Source organism: Pseudomyrmex gracilis, unplaced genomic scaffold, assembly GCF_002006095.1.
Source record: "Pseudomyrmex gracilis isolate BER0280 unplaced genomic scaffold, ASM200609v1 scaffold_137, whole genome shotgun sequence".
Classification (NCBI taxonomy): domain Eukaryota; kingdom Metazoa; phylum Arthropoda; class Insecta; order Hymenoptera; family Formicidae; genus Pseudomyrmex; species Pseudomyrmex gracilis.
The window spans coordinates 121,030-146,423 of NW_018020721.1; the positions used below are offsets into that span (position 1 = coordinate 121,030).

Consider the following 25,394-nt stretch of genomic DNA (forward strand, 5'->3'; position numbering starts at 1 on the left):
AAAAAGAATCTATTTGCTCTATTTGTAGATTCATACGATCGAAATCCACACGCGCGCGCAATATTAATCAAAACGTATAATTGCAAGAATGAGTCATGAGCGACAGGTTTTGCGGATAATAGAAACGAAACGCTTATATATAGCGCGCGCGCGACTTTCGAGCCAAGAGCTCCATTGAAATTTGACGATGATATTACGCGCCGATATGATTGTGTTACGTCGGAACGTGTCGACGTTTCCGTCACCGTTCCGCGCGTTTTAATGCCAAACAGCTGCGAACGCCAGGAAATTCAGACGGCATCGATAATATCTCAGTTTCGCCTCCTCGAGCGGAACGTTAATAATTTTTACGAGATCTCAGAGAGACGCGCGAGTTCCTCATTGCTTTTTATTCTCGCACATCGCAGTGTGATATTTTTTTTTTTTACTTTTTTTGTACAAATTTGACCGCGCGCGACTGTCGTCGAAATCGCGGAGATATACAAAATGTAACATTTGTGTGAAAATAAAATTGTGTAAAAATAAAAATTGTTTGATTATCAATTACTCGCTTTGTCGTTCTTCTCACCTCGCTCTTATTGTCTCGATTTGAAATCAATGTCGGTTTTAATGAACCGCGAATGTAATTAGCGACGTTTCGAGAGAACGTCGCAAACGAGTTCAAGACCGTTCTGTTCTCATCGCCTCATCAACAGCCGCGCGTATAATACATACAGAATACGAACAGAAGGCAATCCCGTCGACGGGCGAATCCAACAGCGGCTCTGCACCAAGAGCAGCAGCCTCGGCTCCGTTTTCAGTTTCCGATTATTTTTGGCGACAAGCAGAGAGAGAGAGAGCGAGAGAGAAACAGCGGGCAGAGCTCTCGTCTAAAAATGCTTACGACCAATTGCGTGCGGCCATTCGTTGCACCGTGTACCACGTGAACGGCCTACGGTGGAGGTTGCCGACGTCGACTAGATATTTCACAGTTGCACAGTCAGCTGCCTAAGGTCCGGTCGGCTAGTCGCAGCCGCAAGCAAAGCTTTTCTCCACAAGGTAAGCCCTAATTCATACGGGTTCCCGGGTTGGTTTGTCCTCGAGACAACTCTCGGCTGGTTGTCGCATCGCGTGAGTGTCCTGAAAACCGTCGCGTCCCGTCGCCGTTCTCCAGGGAACGAGAACCCGGAGAACCGTCAGAGATAAGAGATGGAAGATACTCGCGATCCGATCCCGCAGGAACGAAGAGTCGTTGACTCTCTCGAAAAAAGGTTTCGATGTTTTCCGAGAAGTTTCTACGTTTTTATCGAGTGTGTCAGTGAGACGAGTGGTTGTAACGGAAGGACTTTTCGAGGTTTTTTTTTTTTTTGTGACGGTTGATCCGTTTCGAGAGAGTCCCGAGAGACAGTGACGGATCGGCGATCATCGGCGCGAGCCGATCGTTCGTCTTTTCGAGGTGACGAGCCGAGTTTTTGAAGGTGATGAACGAGAGATCTCGTCCGATGATCAGTTCAAATTGACTATTGATCGGTCATTTTGCCAACTTATTCGGCAAGCGATGTAAACCTGGATGAATAGATTCTTTTGCAGTCTTTTGACCTCAGTTCGATCTCTAAGAACGGTCATACAATGCACTCGCTCCGGTATCATCGTTTTCAAATTGCTACAGCGCGCGCGCGATCTCTTTCTTGACAATTTATCATCTCGAGGAGAACAGCGTTGTTCTCTCTCTCTCTCTCTCTTTCGTTCTGGCAAAGTTAGTGCAAAACCTTAATGCAAATAGGGTTTCTCGATAATCTCTCATTTCCTCTTTTGAAGCATCTCCTATAGTTTAATGAGATTCAGCGAGACGTCTATTTTTACGATACGACGGGAGTTGCTTCTTTGACATCCGAGACGGTATCGTACGTAAGTCTCTGCGGTAGGATCTCGCGTATCTCGGAATGGTTCGAGCGAAAGAGGAAGTCTATACTTAGCAGAGAGCGATCGTCGTTTCAAATATAAAAGGCGTTTGCGCAAAAAGAGAAGATCCTGATTAATTCGCAATTTTCTCTCAACATTTATCCCATACACAAATCTCTTTCCCATTATCTCGACAAATTTGCACGCTAAGGTCACACCCGTGACGTTAATGTGCAAATAAAAGAAACTGTGGAAACTCAAATTATATATCCTGATTACGCAACGCTCACACTCGGATGTATCGTATTTTAATCGTAAAACGCAGTAATCCCACAAATCGGTATTTGTGAAAAGAATTTTTTTACAACATTGCCACAACTGTTTTATGGAAAAAAAAAAAAATTGAAATAGTTGAATAGTTTTTTTGAAAATTGAAATAGTTTTGATTATATAAATATCTGTTAATTTATACCAATTTGTTGGAAATTATTTTATATATTTTCGTTTCACGTGTTAATTTATTATGACTTTAATAAAATTTTGTCACGTAACTTTTGATCGGAGACGAAGAAGAAATGTGTTACATTCAACAAATGTGAAATACAAACAAAATGCAGTGAAGAATCTTCAACGAAAAAAATACACAAGACGAGAGCTGCGGCGAGTACCGCGTAATGGCATTTCTCTCTTGCATCCTGACCATTGTTCGCGTCGAAACGTTCTGTCGAAACTACATTATTACTTGCGAGCGTAATTATGTTTCTAAGCATTTTCGGAAACGCGGAATGTTCCGGCGACGGAAGAGAAGACGCAATACGTCCATTTGAATTGTTTTCCGAGTTCCAGACAACGAGCGAGACGCACAAGCGTCGCTAAATGCGACGCAATTGTTATCTCCGTAACCGAATTGCACAATTTCGGTTGCGCGCGCGACGCGCTTACGGAAGTTTACCTTATATAAGTTATCTGTTTCGGAACTTTGTGTCGTGTGTGTTCGCCTCGGCTCACACGGCCGAGCCAATGTGTTTTGCCCGCTCTATGCGGTTTCCTTCGAAATGGAAATTCACCGAGTATAAATCCACGCGAGTGTGGATTTCTCGTCTCTAACATTTCCCTTCAGAGTGCTGTGTCTCTCAAGCCGCACGCAAAATGTCATTCGCAAATCAGCGCGACGTTGTCGTCGCGTTGAAATTTCTTCTCTCTTGTTCGCCTCGTCGTTTCGACATTGAATTCGGTGGTTTGAAGCCGCCGATGGCGGGATATCTGCCGGCCTGTTGCATCCAAATTTGGATCGCCGACGTAGCAGCGCCCACCGAAGTGGGGAGAACGCCCGCCGTATCTATTTTCGCGCGCCTCCGGATATTCTATACCGTCGTTGTCGTCGTCGTCGTCGTCGCCGCGTCAATTCGCCGATTTGTTAAACGGCGAGAACTCGACGCGCGTAAATTCGTGCGCCGTCATGATTTATCGATTCTCGAGAGAGGCGAGAGAGAATCGATCGTGTGTTTATCAGAAACAGAGAGACACACGTCTTGACGCGATATTCCTATTGCATTCCCGTTGCTTTCGCACGCGGTCCATCATGGACCGCGTCCGAGAGCGCTTCCATTTTGCCCGACGTGACGTCAATTCGGTCATTATTTTTGTCCGTTTTGTAAACCGGAGTTATATTTTTAATGGACGCGTCTGTTTCTTGTGTACACAATAAACGTATGTGCAAAAACTTTGTACAATATACGAGGCAACTGCAGCGCCCACGCAAAGCGTTTACGGGTCGCAGGTTTCGTCTTGTTTATCGCGCGTTCTCTTACTACGCGCGCGCGTTTCTTTATTTATTTTAACAACTAGAATTCCAATGGTACAACCGCGACTATTAATAGCCGATGTGTGCCGAGTGAGATTTCATCATTGCATATCTCACTTCGCGCGTGCCAATAGAAAAAAAAAACAACTTTGCACTTGATTTTGTTAATTTTTTGTTTTTTTTTCTCTTTTTTGTCAGGTAGACGCGCGTGTGTGTAACAACCACCAGGCATCATCATGGCGGACGATGAGGTTGGGTGAGTATTTAGATCCGAGTCTTTTTTTATGTTATTTTTTTTTTTTAAATTTCTATTTGTTATGCAAAAGAGCACCGAGGAGGGAGAGAGAGAGAGAGAGAGAGAGAGTCGATGGAGTTACAGCATGCACAGTTTTGAACAAGAGAAAAAAAAAAGAGAAACAAAACGCACATCTATCGCGGACGAGTATTGTGTGTGATATTATATTCTCTTTTTTTCATATCGCGCGGATTTTCCCGACGTTGCTGATATCTTCACACTTGGACAACAAAACGCTGGAAACACCACGCGTGTTCTATTGTTGGCCCGCGCAGTAAAATGAGCATTAATATTGAAAGGTACGCATCGTTTTTGTGCGCTTTCTGTGCGATTTCTGATGTGATTTTTGTGATTCCATTATATAGCGTCGTCGTATAGCGTCGACGATAGTGTGTAAAAATCTCGTCAGTAAAAAATATAGACTAGTTTTACTGATTGTTCTCTTACGCGAATTTTCCTCTTTCGGCTCGCATTTTTTTCGGAAACGTGTTAGACCCCCCGAGCTATAAAAGTTTAATTGTTTTACACATTTTAGAGCTCGGTCTCGAATACACGTTTCCGCGAGTCGCCTACCTATTACATACTTCTGTGGGAATATCGGACTCTTGTTACACAAATGTATATTGTAAACCCACAAAGCTTCGATCGTCGAGGACTTCGAACAGACTTCGAGCCTCGGTTTAATTTTTTTCCTTCGTGGCATTTTCAAACACAGCATGGAAGATGCGCGGTCAAGGACGAACCACGCAGTTTTTGCGCGAGAAATATTTACACGTCCTGTAAAAAATGACGAGGCGATCACAGGAGCTCGCTTCTCGTCCAACATCCTTTACTGCACGTCCTTTCCTCCTTTCTCGCGCGGCGAAACTTTACCGACGACGATCCGGTTTCCTCTCAATGTCTCTCGTTTCGCTGATCTTCCATTTGTCATCCGTTTTGTAAACTCAGTTCCGTTTTGTTTCTTTTGGTTTTTGATATTTCGAGGTATCAAATTTCACGCTGAAAAACAAATTTCCCAAGAGATTTCCCATCTCAAGCGAAAAAATTCACAGTTTTCATTGCGGTACAACCTTTAGTCTCGAATTATTAAATAAGCAATTCGCTCTTCGACAAGGACTCTTTGTCCTGACGATTGCGTCATCATTCCCGCGTAATGTCCGCCTCGCGCGAACGACTTTTCTTCGTTTGCGCGCGTACGACGGGACAGAGCCTTCCTTCGTATAATGAAGCCAATTTTCGCGGCGCAAACCGCAAATGTAAAAGTTAATGAAGGTTTTTGGTCCCCGCGCGCGCGCCCGCGCCCGCGCAGAGGGAGACATATATATTCCGCGAATTTCGTCGTAAAATTTCCGCTCTGTAGGAACGGGAAATGGGACCGGTCGTATTACGACCGACATGTCCGTTGTCTCCGTTATATGCTCCGTGTGGCTTCCGACTTTTTTGCCTGATTTATCGTCAAGCGCTCTCGCTCCCTTATTTCGGCATTATTTAACGCGATCTTTTTCCTCCAAGTCGCGCCGCGTCTCTTTGCCATACTTCACTTCTCCCCTTTTCTTGCACAGCTCTCTCGCGAGAGCGAGCTATTTGTCTCTAACTTGTTATCCTCTTCGAGAGGAGCAAAATCTTTTTCACATTTTCAATTGCAGATTCGCGTCCGAGAGAAAACTCTTTTTCTCCCGCTGCTTGATCTATCGATTTCGCGGTGATAAAAACAATTATTTGTATTTTATTTCCCGTGCATTATTTTTCTTATACCGCGCGCGTCTCTTCTTTCCCGTCGTCCGGTTTTCCCACGTCTCTGTTACCACGTCCTCTCCTCATCGCCATTCGAATTCTCGCGTTTCGCTCGCGACGGCACGGTGAGATTAATTTTATTTTCTTTTGAAAAATATTTGATATACTCGTCAACACACAGAGTTGAAATTCGACGCACTCGAATGAGGTAAACGACCATCTTCTTTGCCGGAAGATACCGAAGAACTTCCATTTACTAATTAAAACTGTTATGTATGTGAGCACGGGGTTTTGCAAACGGTTCGTTTAATTTCAAGTCACGTGCGTTGATTTCGAAGCGAGCAATGTCTCTCGTTTGTGCAAACTTTCTATTGATAATTACAGAGAGAAAGAGAGAGAGAGATAGAGAGAGTTTGCATTTTGCTGTATCACTTTAAATATACAATTTGACAGTTATTTTATCGTTTAAATTGTAGAAATGCTAAGCAAGTTCTTGGAGAGTCGTGTTTTCGTTCACATTAAGTTAAGCGCATAAATTCCAAATCTCAGTGATCACATTTGCGATATTCCGCGCCAAAGTTTCGTTACATTCTGTGTATATTATATTAATTTATTAATTTGTATTTTAAACGTGTACCCTCCCTGATGTAAAGAAATTAATTTCTCTCTAGTCGTTGCGAGCGAAAACGATATCTCGTTTGCGCGAATGTAAATTCCCCCTACCTTTTCCCAATTGGACACTCTCACACGTGTAGTAAAACGTTGTAGATTGTGTGTTGTCTCAGGAACGAGCATCGCATAGACAAACACAAAATACTCGAACAGACTGGGGTAAAGTAGATACCAATTTCGCATGAGAAACGCGATTTCAGTAAAAGCGTCCTTTGTGGCGCGCGCTTGCATGCCGCTAACACTTAAGCTTCACTTTGTGAATCTTCTCATTACAAATGCATAAGAGTGTAAAGCACTTACATGAAAGAGTAACGTCACTATGCGCTTTCGCGCACGTGAAGCTTCGAGTGAAGTTTTGCGAAAATTTTCATTTTTTTTTTTTTTTCCGAGAAAAGAACATTTTGAACGAGATCAAGGGTTTTTTTTTTTTGTTGGCACAAGCTTTTCTCCGTGTCTTTTGCGCACCGTCTCGATCGTTAAAAACAATCGAGCACTCGCAATAACAATTAAGTGTCGGAAAACGCCGAGAATATTCGTTCGCTGTTGAGAAGTTTAAACCGCTGCGAAAATCTTTGCTTTGTGTCGTCACGCAATATCGCGTTAATGTCGTCATTTGTCGTTGCTCATTTCGGTATTGTCGATTATATTGCGGAGCTTGAGGAAAAACGCGCGGAGCTAACCTTCAATGCTGTCAATTTGCGCAAAATGACATTTGCAAAATGCTCGCTCTGCTCGTGATGATGATACGCGCCGCGTTGCGTAACGTTGCTTTTAAACGGCGACAAAGTTACATCACTTAAGACAGACTCCATTAGCTCCGCATCGTCATCGTGAAATACGCGAAAACATGGTTCGCTGCACGCTAATGCTTTGTAAGGTATTTCTTGATGGAGCGAAATCTGGAACACCGAAGACGCGCACAATCTCTTCTTCTTCTTCTTCTTCTTCGCCGCCTCTTTTCCCGCGCTCTTTCTGTCACCGAGAAATATCCTTTTACACAGTCGAAGGGATCGCGCGCGCGCGCTGTAAAAAGTGTTCCAGGTATCGCGTGCATGCGAGACTCGGTGACACAGACCGTACTAACGAGAAATTTTCTCTTTCTGTCTTTTATTACAGAGGAAGCGCATCGAGGATGTACGTAAGAGAGGAGGAAGCTAGCTATGAAACGTAGAGTCGCCTCTTAAAGGACGGCCACTTACCAGAGAGGATGAAAGGAAATTCTTTCGTCGAAATAGAGTTTGCGCCCGTTTTATTGCGCCGGGGGATAAAAACCCCCGGTTTTCAAAATATTCCGAATTAGCCGAAGTTAATTTTGCGAATATAATATCCGAGAACTGATTGCATTTTTAGTTTTTTTTTTTTTTTTTTTTTTTATCTACATACGCATGTTGTCGCAAAGTTTTTAACGTTGTTTCTTACTCCCTTCCATGAAGTTTCAATTATCAGACGTACCTAACCCTAACTCTGATCGTTTCCGCGAGTCTCAGTATTATTTTTCTTCCCTTGTTCAAAGAAATTGATATACTAGGCGATTATTCACAAAATTGCAGCAGCTGCAATTCAGTAGTTAAAAAACAAAAAAACAAAAAAAAAAAAAGAAACTCGCGAAAGGGAGTCGGAGCGCGAAAAATGTTAGATGAGTTTGAATTGCGTAACACTTTCCAAATTTCCGCGTCGCACCTTATCCGCGAGGCGCTTCGAGACTTTTTTTCCAGATGAGAATGTTTTAAAGAAGTTTCGCACGAAAAATGCAGGAAAAGAAGAGGAAACAGGCGGAGACCGAAAGAAAGAGGGCGGAGGTCCGCGCCCGTCTCGAAGAGGCTTCCAAAGCCAAGAAGGCGAAGAAGGGTTTCATGACCCCTGACAGGAAGAAGAAGCTTAGGGTAAGTCTGCGCGCACGCGGATAGTTTTCTTGCTTCTTATTCCTCGAATTCCGCTCGTCCCGAACGAGCCGTTGAAGTAACTTGCGGCACATCCTCTTTAAAAACCTTCACGTTGAAGTTTGTGGCGCGCGAGTCTTTCGTCATATTTCACTTCTACGTCAAACAAAACCTGTTCTCTTCAGCTCTCCAGCCCTTCTCTTAACGCCGCGTTGAATCCTCTTCAAAGTAATACGTTTAATATTACATCAATACCATCCTGTCGTGTCTCGAATGTTCATTATCGATAACCGAGTCGGAGTTTTTCGATTTATCTCATTCGCCGCGCACGCCACGGTCTTCTTTTCCAGTAGTAATACCGCAAATAATCCTCTTTGCCTCCCTTTTGTGCCACCGATTTTCTCGCGAAATATTTCTCCTGGCAACGACCACATTCGTTTCCCCATTGCTTTCTTTCTCCTTTCTCTCTCTCTATCTCTCTTTCTTTCTTTTTCTCCTACCGCGACGTGGAGCGCGTCCGAGACTTTTCTACAACTTTATCTCCGTCTTTTTGCCTTCACTTTATGGGCTTGTCTTACGTCCACCCCATTCTGTTCCCATCGTCGCGCAACATCCTGCGGAACCTCTCTCTCTCGTCTATCCAGCTTCCATCCTCCCCCGTCTCGCATTGTGATACATACATATATGAAATTTTCCCATGTATGTGTATGCAGATTACCTCTTGGAGAATCTTTTCGCGTTTGCCTCCGCAGAATGTTATTTTCCCGTAAATCCAACTTCCTTCCTTCCTTCCTTCCTTCCTTCCTTCCTTCCTTCCTTCCTTCCTTCCTTTCTTCCTTCCCTTCTTCCTGTGTCAATATTTACGATTCCCCGAATTTCAACCGGCATTATTCCACCCGAAAGAGAGAAGCGTTTGCCGCAAGTTTAAATTATTTCGTGCGTAAACCAAGAGAGTTGTTCCTCTCCAACGTTGTGCAAGTTGCACCAACCCCGTTCGGCGAGTTTGTAAATAAATCGATTGCTTAAGAACCATGTCGGGCGGTATTTTTTTGTTTTTTTACAAACCTGTGGCAATTCGAGTTGATTTGTTTTTATTATTACACACGACGCGTAAAACAGAATGAATTTCAACATTTTGTGTCAAATTCAAGGTTTTGTTTCGACTTCTCGCTTTTATACGTTATGCAATTATATACGTAATCCGCTCCGTCGCGCGCGATTTAAATTGTTTACAGAGTTTATATGCGAGTTATAACTCGAGCTATTGACGTTCCCGAGAGCAAACTCGCATTTCCATTTAAATTACGTCAATTTTATACCTTACGCGAACCCAGAGAGAAGCAGATGCGTCGACAAAACTACCCCCGTCCCGCTCGAAAAACTATTTTATGCACAATATTTTTTTTTCTCTCTTTCTATGTATAATTGAAATCTCTTACCTTGTGTGTCATCATGTAGTTGCTGTTGCGTAAGAAAGCCGCCGAGGAATTGAAGAAGGAACAGGAGAGAAAAGCAGCCGAGAGAAGACGCATCATCGAGGAGCGTTGTGGAAAACCGAAGAACGTCGACGATGCCAACGAAGGTACGTTACTTTTGCTTCCTTACGTAATCTTGAAGAAAAAAATTATTTATACGCTCTTTTTTGTTACAATTCGATAAAGTTACATCTTCGGATTGAAATGTGCACTTCGCGTATGTTTTTTTTCTCCGAGCGAGACCACGTATGTATCTGAAGCATATCTCGATATCGTTTTGATCTCGGCTAATGAGCAAAGTGCGCACTTCAAAAAGAAAAGTTTTTTTTTGAGAATTTGTGAGAAAATAAGAGTTAAAATTGTTTTTTTTTTTTTTTGTTTTCGACATTTACGTAATAGTTTTCAATCCGACGAGAAATACGTTTGCCGAAAAAACTTTGGATAAAAAAATAGTTTAGTTTTTTAAATACAACAACGCAATATTTTTATTTTTCTCTTCTCAGTTTTTTTCCCCCCTACAGGAAGTTTGCTTATTTCATTTTCCGTCGTTACTCACAGGTCCTTTTACAGATTACCGTTTATTCAATTTTCTTTTCAAAAAAAAAAAAAAAAAATGAGAAAAAGTAAGTATGCGCATCTCAAAGGCCCGATATTTTCGCACGCGATATTTTTTCGAGATTAGATTTTCTTTTTTACACGTTACAAAATCCAATTTCTTCCTATCGTAAAAACGTACACTTCCATCCTTTTTGAGGGAAAGAAAAAAATACACGATATATATATATACATATATAAGAACACCGAAAAAATAAAAAACCCATCGAAGAAACACATTTCGAGCAATCTCAAAACGCGCAAAATTAGGTGAACACTCGTCTGTTTTTTATTTTGTTTTACATATTGCATTTCTGATGAATCACACAGAGACCGTAAAGCGCGTGCTGCGCGAGTACCACAATAGGATCACGGCGTTGGAGGATAAAAAATTTGACATCGAGTATGTTGTTAAGAAGAAGGATTTCGAGGTACTTTTCAGAGAGCAACACACAAGATCGTGTACACGATACTCACTCACGTTACAATAACGATCAATGTTGTTGCACTTGTGTAACGCACAATTCGATCTGCGCCCGGTTACATGCACTTGAAAAAGCGACGACGAGTCACAGTTGAAGTTTTGGCGCGCGGATAGAGAAAATCGCACTATATTTTATAACGCGCTTTATAGTGACAAAAAATCCATTAGCACGAGCTCGACAAGAACAGCACTTAATGATCACATAAGTAAAGCAACGACAAATAAAGTGAAGCAGAAAATGAAAAAGAAACATTTTTAATTTTGCAATATTAAAATATTGATATATTTGTCGAGAAAAGAAACGATAAGACACTTTTTTTGATTTGCTGCACCACTTATAAATGAACGTTCGAATAAATTTTGTCTTTAATTTTCGCGAGAAAGTTACGGGTCCTGTGCTTGCGAGTTTGCTTTGTCGCGGTTGTTCTTCATCAATTGGCGAACTGATGAATAATCGTTATCGAGCAACTTCGTGAATGATTAACGGCTCTTTGTTGAAAACTTGAATTGTTCGTCGTAGCTTTTTCGTCGTTTTGTAGTCCGGGCGGGAGAGAGAGACCACGAGCTTCGCATTATCTCGTCGCACCGTTTTTCCACTCGCACAGTTCTTTCTTTTTCTTTTTATTTTACGTAACACACACATACACACACACACACACACACGACACTGTCGTCGATTTTCTGTCCGCACTATCTGTTTGTTTCTCTTTTTTTTTTTCTTTGCATTAACGTGCGCGCGATTGTTGTCTTCAATCTCTTCTCTTTCTGCTCTCTTTTCTCTACATGGTTTAATCCTGTCACGATTCTCTCTTCAGCGAACTGTTAATGGTGATCTTTGAATTTTTAAACGACTTTGGACTACTCGCATCTTGACTATTGTGTTAATACGGCTTGTTTACTACACCCGCTCCACTCTCTCGCCGCCGTGTATCAGAATAACAGAATAACATCAATGGTTTTTTTTTTTTAAATTTATTTTTGCAACACGTCAGGTGTCCGGTGAGTGATGAATTATTATCACACACTCCGCTTTACGAACCACGCGTGCGCTGTTAATTTTTTATCATTTGCGAAACAACGTTTTTTTTTTCTCTCTCTCTCACTCGCGTCTCATGCTTATTTTATTTGTGAAATATCACACAATCTCTTTGCTATTTTCCCCAACTGCGGCGCGATATTCTCGATCTATCGCCGCGAGTGTCTATGTATACGTATGTATAATCTGTACAACACGTCTGTGTATTCTGTACATATCACTTTGCTCCCCCAACCTCGCCTCCGGATTCGGGATTGTTTCAAATTTTACGGTGACGTTCCGCGCGTCGCTCTCGAAAGTCGTCTCGTTTCGGATGATTCGAGAGCTCGCGCTTTCACCGCACCTTGAAACTTGAGACAGTCTTCGCACCGCTGCGGGACACAGCACACTTTATAACATGTATTTGATAACGTTAGCTTTCACCAAAAATTCACTCCCACACATTCGCTCCCGCCTTCATTGTACAACAACAACAACAACAACAAAAAAGTCAGTAACTGTTGTATCACGCGATTGATCGCGTAGATAATTAAAGTAATTAATTTTTTCGCGAACGAATACTTAGGAAGCCTCTTACTACGTCTCACGCAAGAGAAAGTGTCACAGTTTTCAAAGAAAAATTTATACTTGAATTTCAACAGCCAGCGTCAAGTCCATTCTGAACCAGTATCATAAGAGGATCAACGTTCTCGAGGGGGAGAAGTACGACCTTGAGTACGAAGTCGCCAAGAAGGATATGGAGGTCGAAAACAAAAGTTTCTTTACGTGACAAAACAAAGAGAAAACGCGACGCTACGATTAACAGCCACGTTATCTTTCTGTTCGATTCTGTTTTTCATTTTTCTCTCTTTTTTTTTTTTTTGTTTCACGCGAAGCGCATCTCTCGCTCTATCTATAGCGATGTTCCGATTTGCATTTCACTTTAATCACAAGCTGGTTTCGTAATAATAATAATAATAATAATAATAATAATAATAATAAAACGTAGATACACCGAGGCTGAGTACTTTTCTAGCAGCAACTCTAACGTAGTAATTTTTCCTCGCGACTCGTAGAATCGCTCAAACCAAGTAGATCTATCTCTCAGTTACTTTCTCTGCAGGCGCCATGAGTAGACATGAATTTTGTTCATTTATTTGCGAGTAGACATTACCAGAAAAAAAAACGAAAAAAAAAAAAAATATAAAAAATATCCTTTCAACCCGCTCCTCGTTTCCCTCCCCCTTCCGCCACCCTTCTCCTTGCGATTTCTTTTCCCGTCGAATTCCTTCATTTCCCGCTCGGTTCCCCGTGTCAGGTTAACGATCACGCCAAAGTGTCAGCTTCGTGCTTCTCGCTTCCAACGCGAAAGACTCATTTTTCTTTTCTCACCTTCCCCCGCAATATCATTTTCCTTACGAACACAATCCTTCTGCGATATATGACGACGAGTCGTTACGTAAATGAATGAATCGCGCATTATTTCGAACTCATCTCGTGTAATTTTAATTGCGAGCAATAATTGTTGATACGCCGAAAATAATAACAAATGTGAAATCAATTGTGTAATTTGTTATTATTTTTATCACATTGACGTGCTTTGAATTTTAATAATTGTTTGAACACACATCGTTATCATAGAAAATATTGCACAATTTTCTTCTGTTATACATTGATGAAGCTAACAATATTCCTTAGGGCGAATATAAAAAAAATTTAATGGTCGCAAGTTAAAAGTTTAAGACAGCCGACGGGCAGGGACGACGGAACAGCGGACTTCGTTTCTTTTTTTTCTTTGTTTTCCATTAACACGTTTTGTTCTTTTAGCCGAGCTGCAGACGATCTGTTCGTCATATTGGAACAGAGTGTACTCACTCGAGGGCGATAAGTATGACCTCGAGAGGCAAATTAGGTTGAAACAGTTTGAGGTAATTACCGAATTATCGACTTGCATAAAAAGAAGAGAAAGCCTGTCGCGAGTCAACTTGCATAAAAAAATAATTTTTGTCCAATCCCCCCAACTTGTCCACGTGATTTTTTAACTCTGCCACGTGCTTGACCGAGCGACACCCTTGGTCGAAAGGCGTTCTCGAAGGCGTTTCTGGTCTTGGACACGGGTCTTTCGAACCTTCGGTTCGAGCACGTGCAACATGCACGTCTCTTAGAGATGTAGGGAATTGCCGCGAGATTACAATAAGTTTTTCATGTGCCAACAAACTCTCTCTGAGACTCTGAGGACTACAGTTTTGACGGAACGTGTAACCATCAACTATTAACTCATACTTTTTTGCGACGGACCTGATCGTGAATCGTCTTTTTTTGTTTATGTCTTCGTTTATATTTTTCGCGCGAAGCTAGACTCCGACGAGAAATCGCGGATCGCGAAACAAAATTAATCTCTCGTGTTTATTTCATTTTACTTAAATTTTTTTGCCTTCTTGTTCTGTCGTTTTTCGTTTTGTTTTGTGAGTCACAATATGCGGATTCTTTTACAAATGGAAAAAGAGTAGACGAGCAACGGTAGATAATGTCAGTGACGAACACGTCGTCGAGAGAAACTCGTGGCGAGATACTCCGTCAGCGCGCGTTATCGCGATCGCTTCGAACGGTCTTGCTTCTTTTCCCATTCGTGTCGCCCCCGATCACGTTCGCCGGAATAGACGTGCGAATCGTCGAAGTTTTCGAAGGCTAGTTTTTTTTGGCCGCGCGCCCGACGGGCGCCCCTCCGTACAACATCGTCTCTCCGCGATACAACCGCGTAGGGTCAATGACGGAGTGCGATCACCATTTTCACGGAGAAAGGAGAGGATTTTAGGAGGAGGAGGAGCCCGAGGAAAAACAGCCCCTCTCGATTTTTCCCGATATACCGCGCGCGATTAAACATTCGAGCGCCGCGCGACTTTTATCACCGCGCATGCGGAGCGAGCAAGAGAGAAGAGAGAGAAACTTGCCAATTTACTCGCGAGTCGGCAAGATTTTCGGAAGGTTTGCTTATTGCGGGATCAACGGATCTCCTTCATTGGAATTCCGAGCGCCCCGTTCGCGTTATTAGTATTCAACCCGTGCGGTTTATATTCCCCCGCTAAAATATGTAAAGCTGGATTCAGTTAGGTTCTGTATTGAGCGGGGAAAATTATTGGCATCGCTTTGTGCAAGAATTTCTTTTTTGTTCGTGGGCGTATGATAATGCGATATTTCTGCGTATCTTCCGAGATTGCGTTTGTAAATTTTTTTCCACGCCATGTTTTTCGAAAGTTTATTTTTATTTAAATTTCGCGCGCGTGTAACTTTTTCTTCGTTTATGTAAAAAAAAAAAACAGTCGACGATCTAATTTAAATTATTATTTTCGACGATTTTCGTTGTGACACATCGCGCGAGATCACTCGTCTGTAATCGTCTGTCTCTCGCTCCGCCTGTGCCGCACTGCTGTCAAAAAAAAAAAAAAAGAAAGATTAAAAAATAAAAAAAAAATAAAAAACAAACATATCGAGAAATCAAAGATTTCTGAGAGACTCTCCGTATTCTTTATAGTGGAGTTGAAGCAGATTTGCCAAATGTATCACGACCGCGTCTACCTTTGTGAGGGTCAGAAGTGGGATTTGGAGCGTGAAGTTCGAAAAAGGGACTACGAGGTACAGGAAAAAGTGAAAAAAGCAGCGACAACGGCGAACAATGCGAGGAGAAAGAGAGCAACCGTCAAATCGCACGTCTCTTTTGATCATTTCGATCCCTTTTTCCAACCTCCCACCTTTTCTACGTATCGGACAAGCGACATCAACCTTTGACCATTCTCTCTTGTCCAACCTTTTTCTCTCTCTTTCTCCTGTCTCTCTCTTCGCGTTGTCTCTCGTTCTCCGATCAAAACCCCCTTCTGTACATACGTTGCTCTTCCGATTTGTTGTTCTCTCTCTTTCACGATGTTTTTCTTGGTGGAAAACACTTGCGGCGCGAACGCGATTATCGCTCCGGGCGCGCGAAGAAAAGTTTCCCAACAAAACGCGGAAAGAACCTTCGACGAACGAACATTTTGTCACGCTCTAGATCTTTGTAATCTTGATCAGTCCTGTCTCGATAATGCAACTGACGTGATCCATAAAATCCATATTTTTGAATGTGAATTTTTTGCGAAGAACAAAAAAAAACCAAAAGAACGAAAAACACAAACGTGTCGCGAAAACCGCACGGAAGGAAGTTTTCTTTTTTCGCGCAGACATATGAAGTGCCGCAACGAAGAATATAATTTTTTGTCGCATATTTTTGCTGTATATATTTTTTCTCTCTTTTCCTCTCTTTTTTTTTTTTTTCACCGCGCGTACTTCTCAACCCGCCTGTTTACTTCTCTTACACCGTTTCTCTTCTCGCTGTCTGGCTGTGAACGCACACTGTACATCCACTCGCTCTGTTTTATAACGTGTTTTATTGTCACAAATTTATACACTCTTTTTCTCTCTCTCTGTCTCTCTCTTTTATTATCTAACCATAACGCAAATTTATATTATCTCTCAGCTTTCTACTAACTCGCCAATGAAAATTAAAAAAAAAAAATGAAGCTTTCGAGTCAGGGCTGGGCAAGCTTTACAGAGAAGACGCCGATTATATATATTGTGTGTGTTATCACATATAATCACATAACTACATATATATGTATATAAACTATAAACTGTATCGTACGCGATTACGATTGTTCGCGTGTTGATTCGCGAACGAATTCTGCGTCGGTCAATCCGTGACGTTCGCGTCTCACGCGTTTCCAGAAAAATGATTGTGAAACGAGAAGGGCGCACGATTTTTTTTCGCAGTGATAGAAGCAATTGCCCTGAGATTTGTTGCCAAAAAAATAAAAAAATAAAAAAAATAAAAAAAAAAAGCAACCACGCAATCGACGAAAATACATCACCTACGGGGACCGTTCTAAGAGGATCCCCCCTTTCATCCCTTGGTCTCACGCGAGAACTAAACTGACACTGTGTGCCTGAGACTGCACCGCGCGTGTGCGTGCGTGCGTGCGTGCGTGCGTGCGTGCGTGCGTAAAAATAATGTGCGGTGCAAAATCGGAGAAAAAAATGTGGAAGAAAAAGGGGAAAAATATCGATTGTGCTTTTGCAACGGTGTCTTCATCTTAGATTTTTTTCGTCTTTTGTGTTTCACGTCTCTCTCACACTCACTTTTTTTCTCTCTCTTTCTCTCTCTCTCTCTCTCTCTCTCTCTTTCTTTCTCTCGCTTACTGTATGTCCCGTAATACTCCGCCCGCACAACATGTACATAGGTCCAGATTTGCTTTACCCTCACGCATGCATGGCTTTTCTAACTATTGTTGATAAGATATTGTCGATACGTACATGCGTAACGATCACGCGAGTTAATTAGCGCGTTTCCGGACACGGTAACGGGATTACGTGGGAACGCGAGGTTTTATTATCGTTTCGCGATTAATTTTGGTTTGTAACAGAGAACACTCGAATATCGATCAACCCAATGATGTTTCGGAAATCTAAGTGACTAACAATACGCGCATTTTGCCGTGATAGTCGCTCTCGCGGTCCGAAATCGCGTACACGCCATAATAAATTAATCGCCGTTCGGGAAAGGGAAGCAATCTCGTTTGAATATTATATTCATAGAATGTATTTACAACATGCATATATATCGCGTCATTAAACAATATTTACATAAAGCTTAAAATTGACACACACAGACACGCTGCTTTTTTCGAATTTTTTTTAGAAGAAATTTTTTTTTTTTTTATTCGCACTTGTTTCGAGACAATTTTCGTCGTAACAGCTTTAAAAAGGAAACCGTACGCGGAATAAGCACGTGCGATGACACCAATGATTGACGAAAACGAAATGATGATTGAAGTTTTACAGTCGAATCGACAGCACAAACGCCAGCTTATCGCGCCCCCAACTTCTGTATCAATATTACATCCCGGACGAAAATAAATGCGATTCTAAAATCAATCGATCAAATTTGATTTACGACGGACACACGCCAATCGATCAAATGAATTATGCGATTAATTCGCGCTTCAGTCGCTTTCGCGTGTAAGAGCAAAAAAAAAAAGTTAATTTAACACGATAAGAAGTACACGGCACTTCATATTCGTCGTGAAGAAAGAAACAAATCTCCGCACACACTTTGCGTCTTTTCTGAAAAGTAATGATCGCGAAAATGTTTACAACGACGACATTTTGTTTCGCATGAGAAAATAGAAGAAATAGTTTTTTTTTTTTTTTTTGGTTTGGAAAAATCATTCACGGAAAAGAGAAAACATCTAAGTGTGTCATAAACTACTCTCGTTGCTTTCGGAAAAAAAAAATAAAAGAAAGAAACGTAATCGTTTTGCGATACTCGCAAGATCGCATCGAGAAACGCATTACCTCGACGGTGGATACATTTCATACTCGACAATTCAGTTTTTTTGCACGACTTCGGGAAACGATTATCGTACTCTATATACCACCCCCCCCCCGCGACACTTCCTTCCCCCCTTTCGCGAAAAGTTGTAGAGTTGATTGTCACATCTCCCACTTGCCACGCTTTTCTCTTTTCTCTTCTCTCCACTCTTAACTCTCACAAAGGTGGACTGGCTCGAGAACGAATTAAAAGATCACGAGGCCGGAAGTGCCGTGCTGTGGAAAAATCTTCAGGCCGCAATCCTTCTCTCCTCTTGTTGCTTTTTTTGTTTTTTTGTTTTTTTTTTTCTTTCTTTCTGTTTGTTCGACTGATCGAACCCCCCGCCCGTCCGTTCATTCGATTGACCTTTGTGAGATGGAATAGCGCACATGTGTATATATGGAATTTTTTTCCGATCCATGAGAGAGACGTTGGAGTGAACACGTACAGGCGTCTACGATGTCTAAAGCAAAACGAACTTGATTTTGCACCGACTCGCACGCACAATCACCGTCTGTCAGTGTCCTCTTGTCATGGTGTTCAATTAGGCTGTAAATAGCGGACTTTATACCTCGGCAGAACTCTGTTTTTCTTTCGTCGTAAAAATCCATGTTTTTTTCTCGTAATTTTTATATAACAAAAAAACAAATATATCGCGCGCTAATTCGTCGATATTTACAAAAACTTCGGATTTTACGCGTATTTCTATTAATAACATTATTGATGTATCACAAATTGTCAATAAGTGATGCGTAAATGATTATTCAGCGTTTCAAATGATTTTGATGTTACTCATTGTTGCTTGCCCGTTATTCAGAGATAATTGGAACGTGTGTTTATATAAACGTCGTTGTCAAGCGAATCCAATGCGGCAGCGGCCAATGAAATCGACTGAGTATCGATTTCGCGAGAATCAGGTTTCACGCTTCGAGCGAGAAGAAGAACAGAGCTCTGACAGTCTAGAAAACAGATTTTGTGGTGGATTTTGTAATTTTTTTTCTCATCACCTCATACGGTGCGGACGAGAGAGCTGATCGTGACCAGCCGGTCCCCCGATTGGCCAGAATAAAATTTACGCCCTATCGTATCCAATTCCTCACTTTCTCTATCTCTCTATCTATCTATCTCTCTATTTCTCTTGTCGTTCCTACTCTTTCCATTTCTCGTAGCTTAGAAGAAACAATAATGAACGAAAAAAATTCTCTTCAGCAAGGAAGAGAGAAAATTCGATGTGTGGCTTCCTTCGAATTTTATTTCTGCATATGTTCCAGAAAAAATATTTTGTACATATGTATAGATATATACGTAATATACCATTTATATTTATGTTATATCTGTATGTAAGACAATATCACAAATACTTTCAGAAAACAACGGAGAGACTATACGGTGACTTTACTATAAAAAATATAAAAAATCGACTGCAAATTATAAATGCATTTTTAAACTTGATATATCTCTTGTGATATATAATCCACGTATATGTATGTAAATACAGTTATTCCATAACTTCTGCAACGGATGATGTGCGAACCGAATGAACTTTCGTTCGATTTCTGTGGGTAAACATTTCTGTGTACCATTTGCAAAATCTCCACTGGAACCACCGAACGAAAGTTTAACTTACGGTGTTTTGAACGCGGAAAATTTATATCTTATTCCAACAGTTAATTTTACTTGCAAACAGTATTATATAAAAAAATCTTCCGTTTGTACGGAAATTTTTTTCAATTTCACGGAGATTTTTATTTTTAACAAAGCTCACATTTTTTTTTGTTTTGTTTTGAAAAACGTTCGCAACTTTTTTGTGCGTAAGTCTCATCTGACGGCAATTAGTTTTCTATAACAAGTTTCTGTTGTTCACAAATCCTTCCTATCACCCACCCCTCCTCCCCCTCATTCTTCCGTTATCATTCCGTCGCGGAGACTGCTCCTCCATTCCGCGACTATAGCCGTCATCCGCTATTGCAGTTAATCCGCAAGCCAATTTACTGTCAATCTCGATTCGAGTCGAGTGGCTCGCCAACTGAATATCCGCGCGCTTGCTCAACGTGTGTAACCCTTCTCGCCGTTCTGTTCTATTCTTTGCCTGTGCTTTTGTGTCGCGCAGAGAACGCACGCCAACGCCGATTTGACTCGTTTGTTTTCTATTTTTCGATTAACCGTTTGCGGCTGAATTGTCATTGTCCCTCACGTTTAGAGTTTGATCTAATCCGCATTCTTACACAATGCGTTTCTTTTTTTTTTTTAGCGCGTTATATACATATAAGAATCATATGTTTTTTATCTCTAGTTCAGACTTATAAAATTTGTTTCCTATTTGTTAGAAATAGTGTCAATTATTTATAGAAACGCGAATATATTGCATTGTCAATAAATGATCAATTGCGCAATAGATACATATTTGTTTTACCTCTTTGTAAATAAATGCGCATGCAATAAATTTATATTGCCGTGTCAACTGCACCTGTATGTTAATATGAATATTCGGTACGTGCACAGATCTCGGACTTGAACAGCCAGGTCAACGATCTCCGAGGTAAATTGTAAGTATATTCGCATCACACACATACACACACACACACAATATCTCGGAATCTCGACGCGGTTTCGCGACAAAGAAAATTTTCTTCAGAGTTTTGAAATGTGAAACGTTTTTATCTCATGACACATTCTTTCTGTCTCACAACTCTTCAGCATGAAGCCAACCTTGAAGAAAGTATCCAAGTACGAGAACAAATTCGCCAAGCTCCAAAAGAAAGCCGCCGAGTTCAATTTCCGTAATCAGCTGAAACAAGTCAAGAAGAAGGAATTCACCTTGGAAGAGGAAGATAAGGAGGTAAGGATGATCGTTTTCAATCACGTTCTCGCATCAAAAACAAAACTCTTTCTTTTCTCCGTAAATTTTTGTTTTTGTTTATCTTCACCCGTTTTGAAGATCCAAATATTTGGTTTTTTTTTTTTGGATTTGTCAAGAGACGAGAACAATTTTTTGCGGACAAGTTTACTTCCGCGTTACTTCTTCAATTTTTTTCACTCACTTCTCATCGCTCTCTCTCTATTTTATTTTTTTCATGTATCTAATATTGCGTTTCTGCAAATTTTCTTATTGATACATTCGTTGAAGGTTTTTTTGTGTTTTTGCAAAGGACGCTCATTTTTTTTTTGACACACAGCCACACGACGAGCTCATGTGTAGTAGTGTACATAGCAGGTGTTTCATTTAGAGAAACACAAAAAACTGTTTTTGTGACTCTGGTTTTCTTTTTTGTGTAAAAAAAAAACCCAATTGGCAGGTTTTTCCTCGTATTAGCAATTTTTTTTTTCGATCATTTTGTCACGTCCGATTTGGGAGATACGCGCATTACGCGTCCGAGTTTCCATTTCTGTTGTTGTAATAACGCTCCGGGGGACGCGGAGCGCTATTTTATCAACTAATTTGAAAGCTAAATTTCCCGAAAATCTCGAGCAATGAATAATCGGTGTAGTAATTAATCATCGGCTCATCGAACCGTGGACACTTTCGGTTAAATATACGAGGACGTTGTCATTTCGAGGCCGATGAGTTCATGCAAATTGATTGGTCGCCGAACGGACAATAATTGATGACACGATAGCTCGGGAAAATGGTAGCAATACGTATACACATTTACGATATTTCAGAGCATATTTTTATCTCGCGACGCGCAAACGCGCGATTCTCCCCGAAAAGGACCGTCCGAAACTAAAATCCTTTTTCGTTAAATGTTACGTACATATGTATCTGTACTGGTAGTAGTAGTGTTGGTAGTTGATTAGGCAATTTGTGTTGTTCTTCACAGCCCAAGAAGTCCGAGAAGGCAGAATGGCAGACCAAGAAGTAGAGATTTAATATAAGAAATTAAAAAAAAAAAAAAAAAAAGTTTGAGTGCGAAATGTCGATAAAACAAAAACACAGATTATCACGACACAACAAAAAAAACTTATAAAAATCGAAAAAGTCCAAACACACACCTATACACACATCTCAAAACACAATCGCGATCACTACACACACACATACACACTCGATACACTACACGGCTCGATCGCGATTTCGCGCGCGCGCGAAAATAAGCCGTGCGCGAAAAGGTACACTGGAAAAAAAAAAAAAAAACAATACTTAAAATGCGTGTGAGCGTGTAGAACCACTTTTGATACGATACCGTTTCTATCGACGTCTCGTGTGTTCACCGGCGCGCGTTTTCGCACATGTCACGTTCGTTTAAATTGTTGGCAAACTAGTTCGTTAGCGTTGCGGAACAAATTAACGAGTAAGGACTGAAAATTGCGCGCGAACAATCCTCCGAGAGTTAGACGATATATTTGATTTATATGTGTATTTCCCTACACTTTCGGAAACCAGACAGAGTCAAAACGAGCGACACACACAGAGAAAGAGAAGCTGACTCTACGTAAATATTCATGTTACAACTGTTACATATACATATAAAAAAGCGATAAGTTGTGGCACAATAAACAATTGAAGAAAGCGTACATATACACGTGAATAAGAATCAGATGTTTCCCCTTTTCACTTCCCCGATTGTTTTCTCCGAGCTTTTTGTCACAATACCCGCGTCGTCGCGCACATCGAGCAGATTTCTCATCCTCATTCGCTTCACGTGTTTTTTTTTTCTGTTCTTATTTTTATCGATGTGCTCTCCAAGTTGTTGTAATTTTCCATCTCTCTGGATTTTCCGCGCTATGATGGGATTTTCGTTCTCTTCTTTCGTTTCTGTTTTTTTATTTTTTTTTTTATTTTTATATTGTCTTCGCGCGTGTGGATACGAAACTCGATAACTCGAACTGACCTAATTTTTCCCATTCTTTTCTTCTCTCTGCACAAATGGGGAAACGCGCGACGACAATGTGCGCGAGAACGTTAATGCGATCATTGCGTTGTACATTTTATACAAACTCGGTTTTCGTTTCCGGACGCGCTCGCACTCTCCTCGTGTGATAAGAGAAATTCCTTCAGACGTTACGCGAGCGCGTATTTCAAATATTCGATAAGAAAGAAGGTTGAGTGTTATCGAGGATCGTACTATTTCTTTTTCTCTCTCTCTCTCTTTCTCTTTCGTGAAATTTCTTTAATTCTTCTTTAAAGCGTCGTTTAATTTCTTTTATCTCGCTTTCCTTCGCGTTCCTTCGACATATCACGAAGTCCAAAGTGCTGTTCAATTTGTTTTCGATTTACTATCGAATTTTTTTTGTACATATCTTTGTCTCGTTACCTCCGTTCCTTCATCTCCACTCGACGTGACTTCGCGATAAAAATCTTTTCTTCGGATATCGATAAATTCTTCCCCAACGGGGGAAGCGTTTAAATAAAACAAATCAAAAAAAAAAAAAGTATAAGGTTAAGAGAAATGCTCTCGAAAAGGTGAGAATAGCTTGTGAGAAGTATATTTAAAGCACCACTTTTATTTCGTACATAATGGCAGAAACGCTTTACTCACACACACATGCCTGTCCGTTCGCGCGTTTTTTCTACTCTTTACCATCTAATTATACTGTTGTGCCTTCACGGTTTTTTTTTGTCACGCACATTCGCCTCGTTTATTTTCTTTTTACGCGTGTTGTAATTGCCCGCGCGCACTTTCTCACCCCAAAATCCCACCCGCCGGCAGAATGTTTTGCCGCTATGCAAAATGGTGAAAACAAAAAAAAACCACAATAAAACAAAACTAAGTATAAAAACTGTACAAGCTCGCCTCGAAAAACAAAAAAGAAAACACGCACTCTTTCAAATTACTTTTTGACTCATCGAAGCTCTTTCGCGAAGCTTGCCTTGTCGCCATCAGGTTGGCTGCCATGCTTTCAGACTGTATTACGCGTAGAATTTGTTGCTGTTGTTTTTGTCCACAATCGTGTACGCACATTGAAATCTCGCGAAATGTCTCTCTTTGTTTCCGCTAACTTTGTGATAAAACAAATATATAATTATGATCCAATTTTGCAACAATTTCGATATTTTTGGATGATCAACGTGCGTGATCGATCGTATCACTTGTGACTTACTTAAAAGTGAGCCGCGAACGATACGTTACTTGTTATATATATATATTTAAATGTACTGCTTAATCAGTGTCTACGTCTCTTATCTGTCGACTAATAATGTTGCTCTTGCATATGTTCGCAGAACGCGTCAAAAGATAAGGTAAAACTTTAACAACCAATTTGTGTATAGCTCGGCATGCTAGGAGAGAATGACAATGTGTATGATAGACGAGAGCGCGTAGAATAGTGCGTGCTTGCGTGTGTGAGAAAAACATAGAAAAAATAGGATAAAAGAAAAGCTTTTCCTCGCGCGTTTAACTTGTTTATGTGACAAAACAATAAAATATTCGATGCAAAACTGATCCACGATCATTTTTCGCTTTTGTTTGCCTCACGATGTTCAGACGCACTGCTCCCGGCGTTTTTTTTTTTTTTTTTAAAGCGCGATCAGTTCTTACAATGGTTTTTCTTTTTTTCACTTATTATTTACGTTCTTGATATTTATTTATAGTTGTCACAAAGACTCGCGGCCGTCTTTCGCCGCGCGTTTATCGCTTTCACTAACAATCTCTAGCGGCTCTTCAGACGCTCGGAGACCAAACGATAGTTTGTATTTTTTTTTTGAAAAATGTCGACAGAGAATTTTTTGGTAGCAAAAGGTATGCGGAATTGTGAAACAATTCCGGAGATTGGCGTAATAAAAATTCGCTGATATGATCGTGACGCAATTCACGGCGATTTATCGAATTTTTGTCTAGACATACCCTTGTCGTAGGTTTTTTTTAGCCCTCCCGATCGAATACAGCGCTTGTCTAGCGAAAGTTTTCAAAGATACCCCCTTCACTGCTGCTTGAGCGCGTTCACCCTCGTTCACCGCTAACCACGTTGTGCCCGCGAGTCTAATTTGGAAAAAGCGCGGAATTTCCGTATACAACTAACGCGAGGTTTTCTCGATTTTGCAGAAGAAACCGGACTGGTCGAAGAAGGGCGGGGAGGAAAAGAAGGTAAAGGAGGAAGAGGCGGCGCCACCAACACCGGTGGAGGCATGAGAGAGTTGAAAAGTCTCGTTCGTCGAGAAAACCACACACGGAAAATCGTCCTGTCCGTCGTCGTCAATAACCGCTCGAATAACCAGGAGAACT

General features: G+C 41.1%; 1 protein-coding gene across 16 annotated transcripts; it reads left to right on the top strand.

Annotated features, from left to right (window-relative positions):
* Window positions 1-932: 932 nt before the first annotated feature.
* On the top strand, window positions 933-25,394 carry LOC109856909 (troponin I). Of its 16 annotated transcripts, none has more exons than XM_020432655.1 (10): window positions 933-1,038; window positions 3,884-3,936; window positions 7,503-7,520; window positions 8,141-8,269; window positions 9,725-9,848; window positions 10,666-10,766; window positions 20,734-20,777; window positions 20,929-21,070; window positions 24,395-24,412; window positions 25,215-25,394. In XM_020432655.1, exons 2-10 carry the CDS (start codon window positions 3,922-3,924, stop codon window positions 25,299-25,301), a joined length of 678 nt encoding a protein of 225 aa, XP_020288244.1. In that variant the 5' UTR covers window positions 933-1,038; window positions 3,884-3,921; the 3' UTR covers window positions 25,302-25,394. The 16 variants fall into 16 exon arrangements, with proteins under 16 accessions (XP_020288244.1, XP_020288248.1, XP_020288247.1 ...); XM_020432659.1 differs by lacking the exon at window positions 10,666-10,766 and adding an exon at window positions 12,497-12,597; XM_020432658.1 differs by lacking the exon at window positions 10,666-10,766 and adding an exon at window positions 13,662-13,762.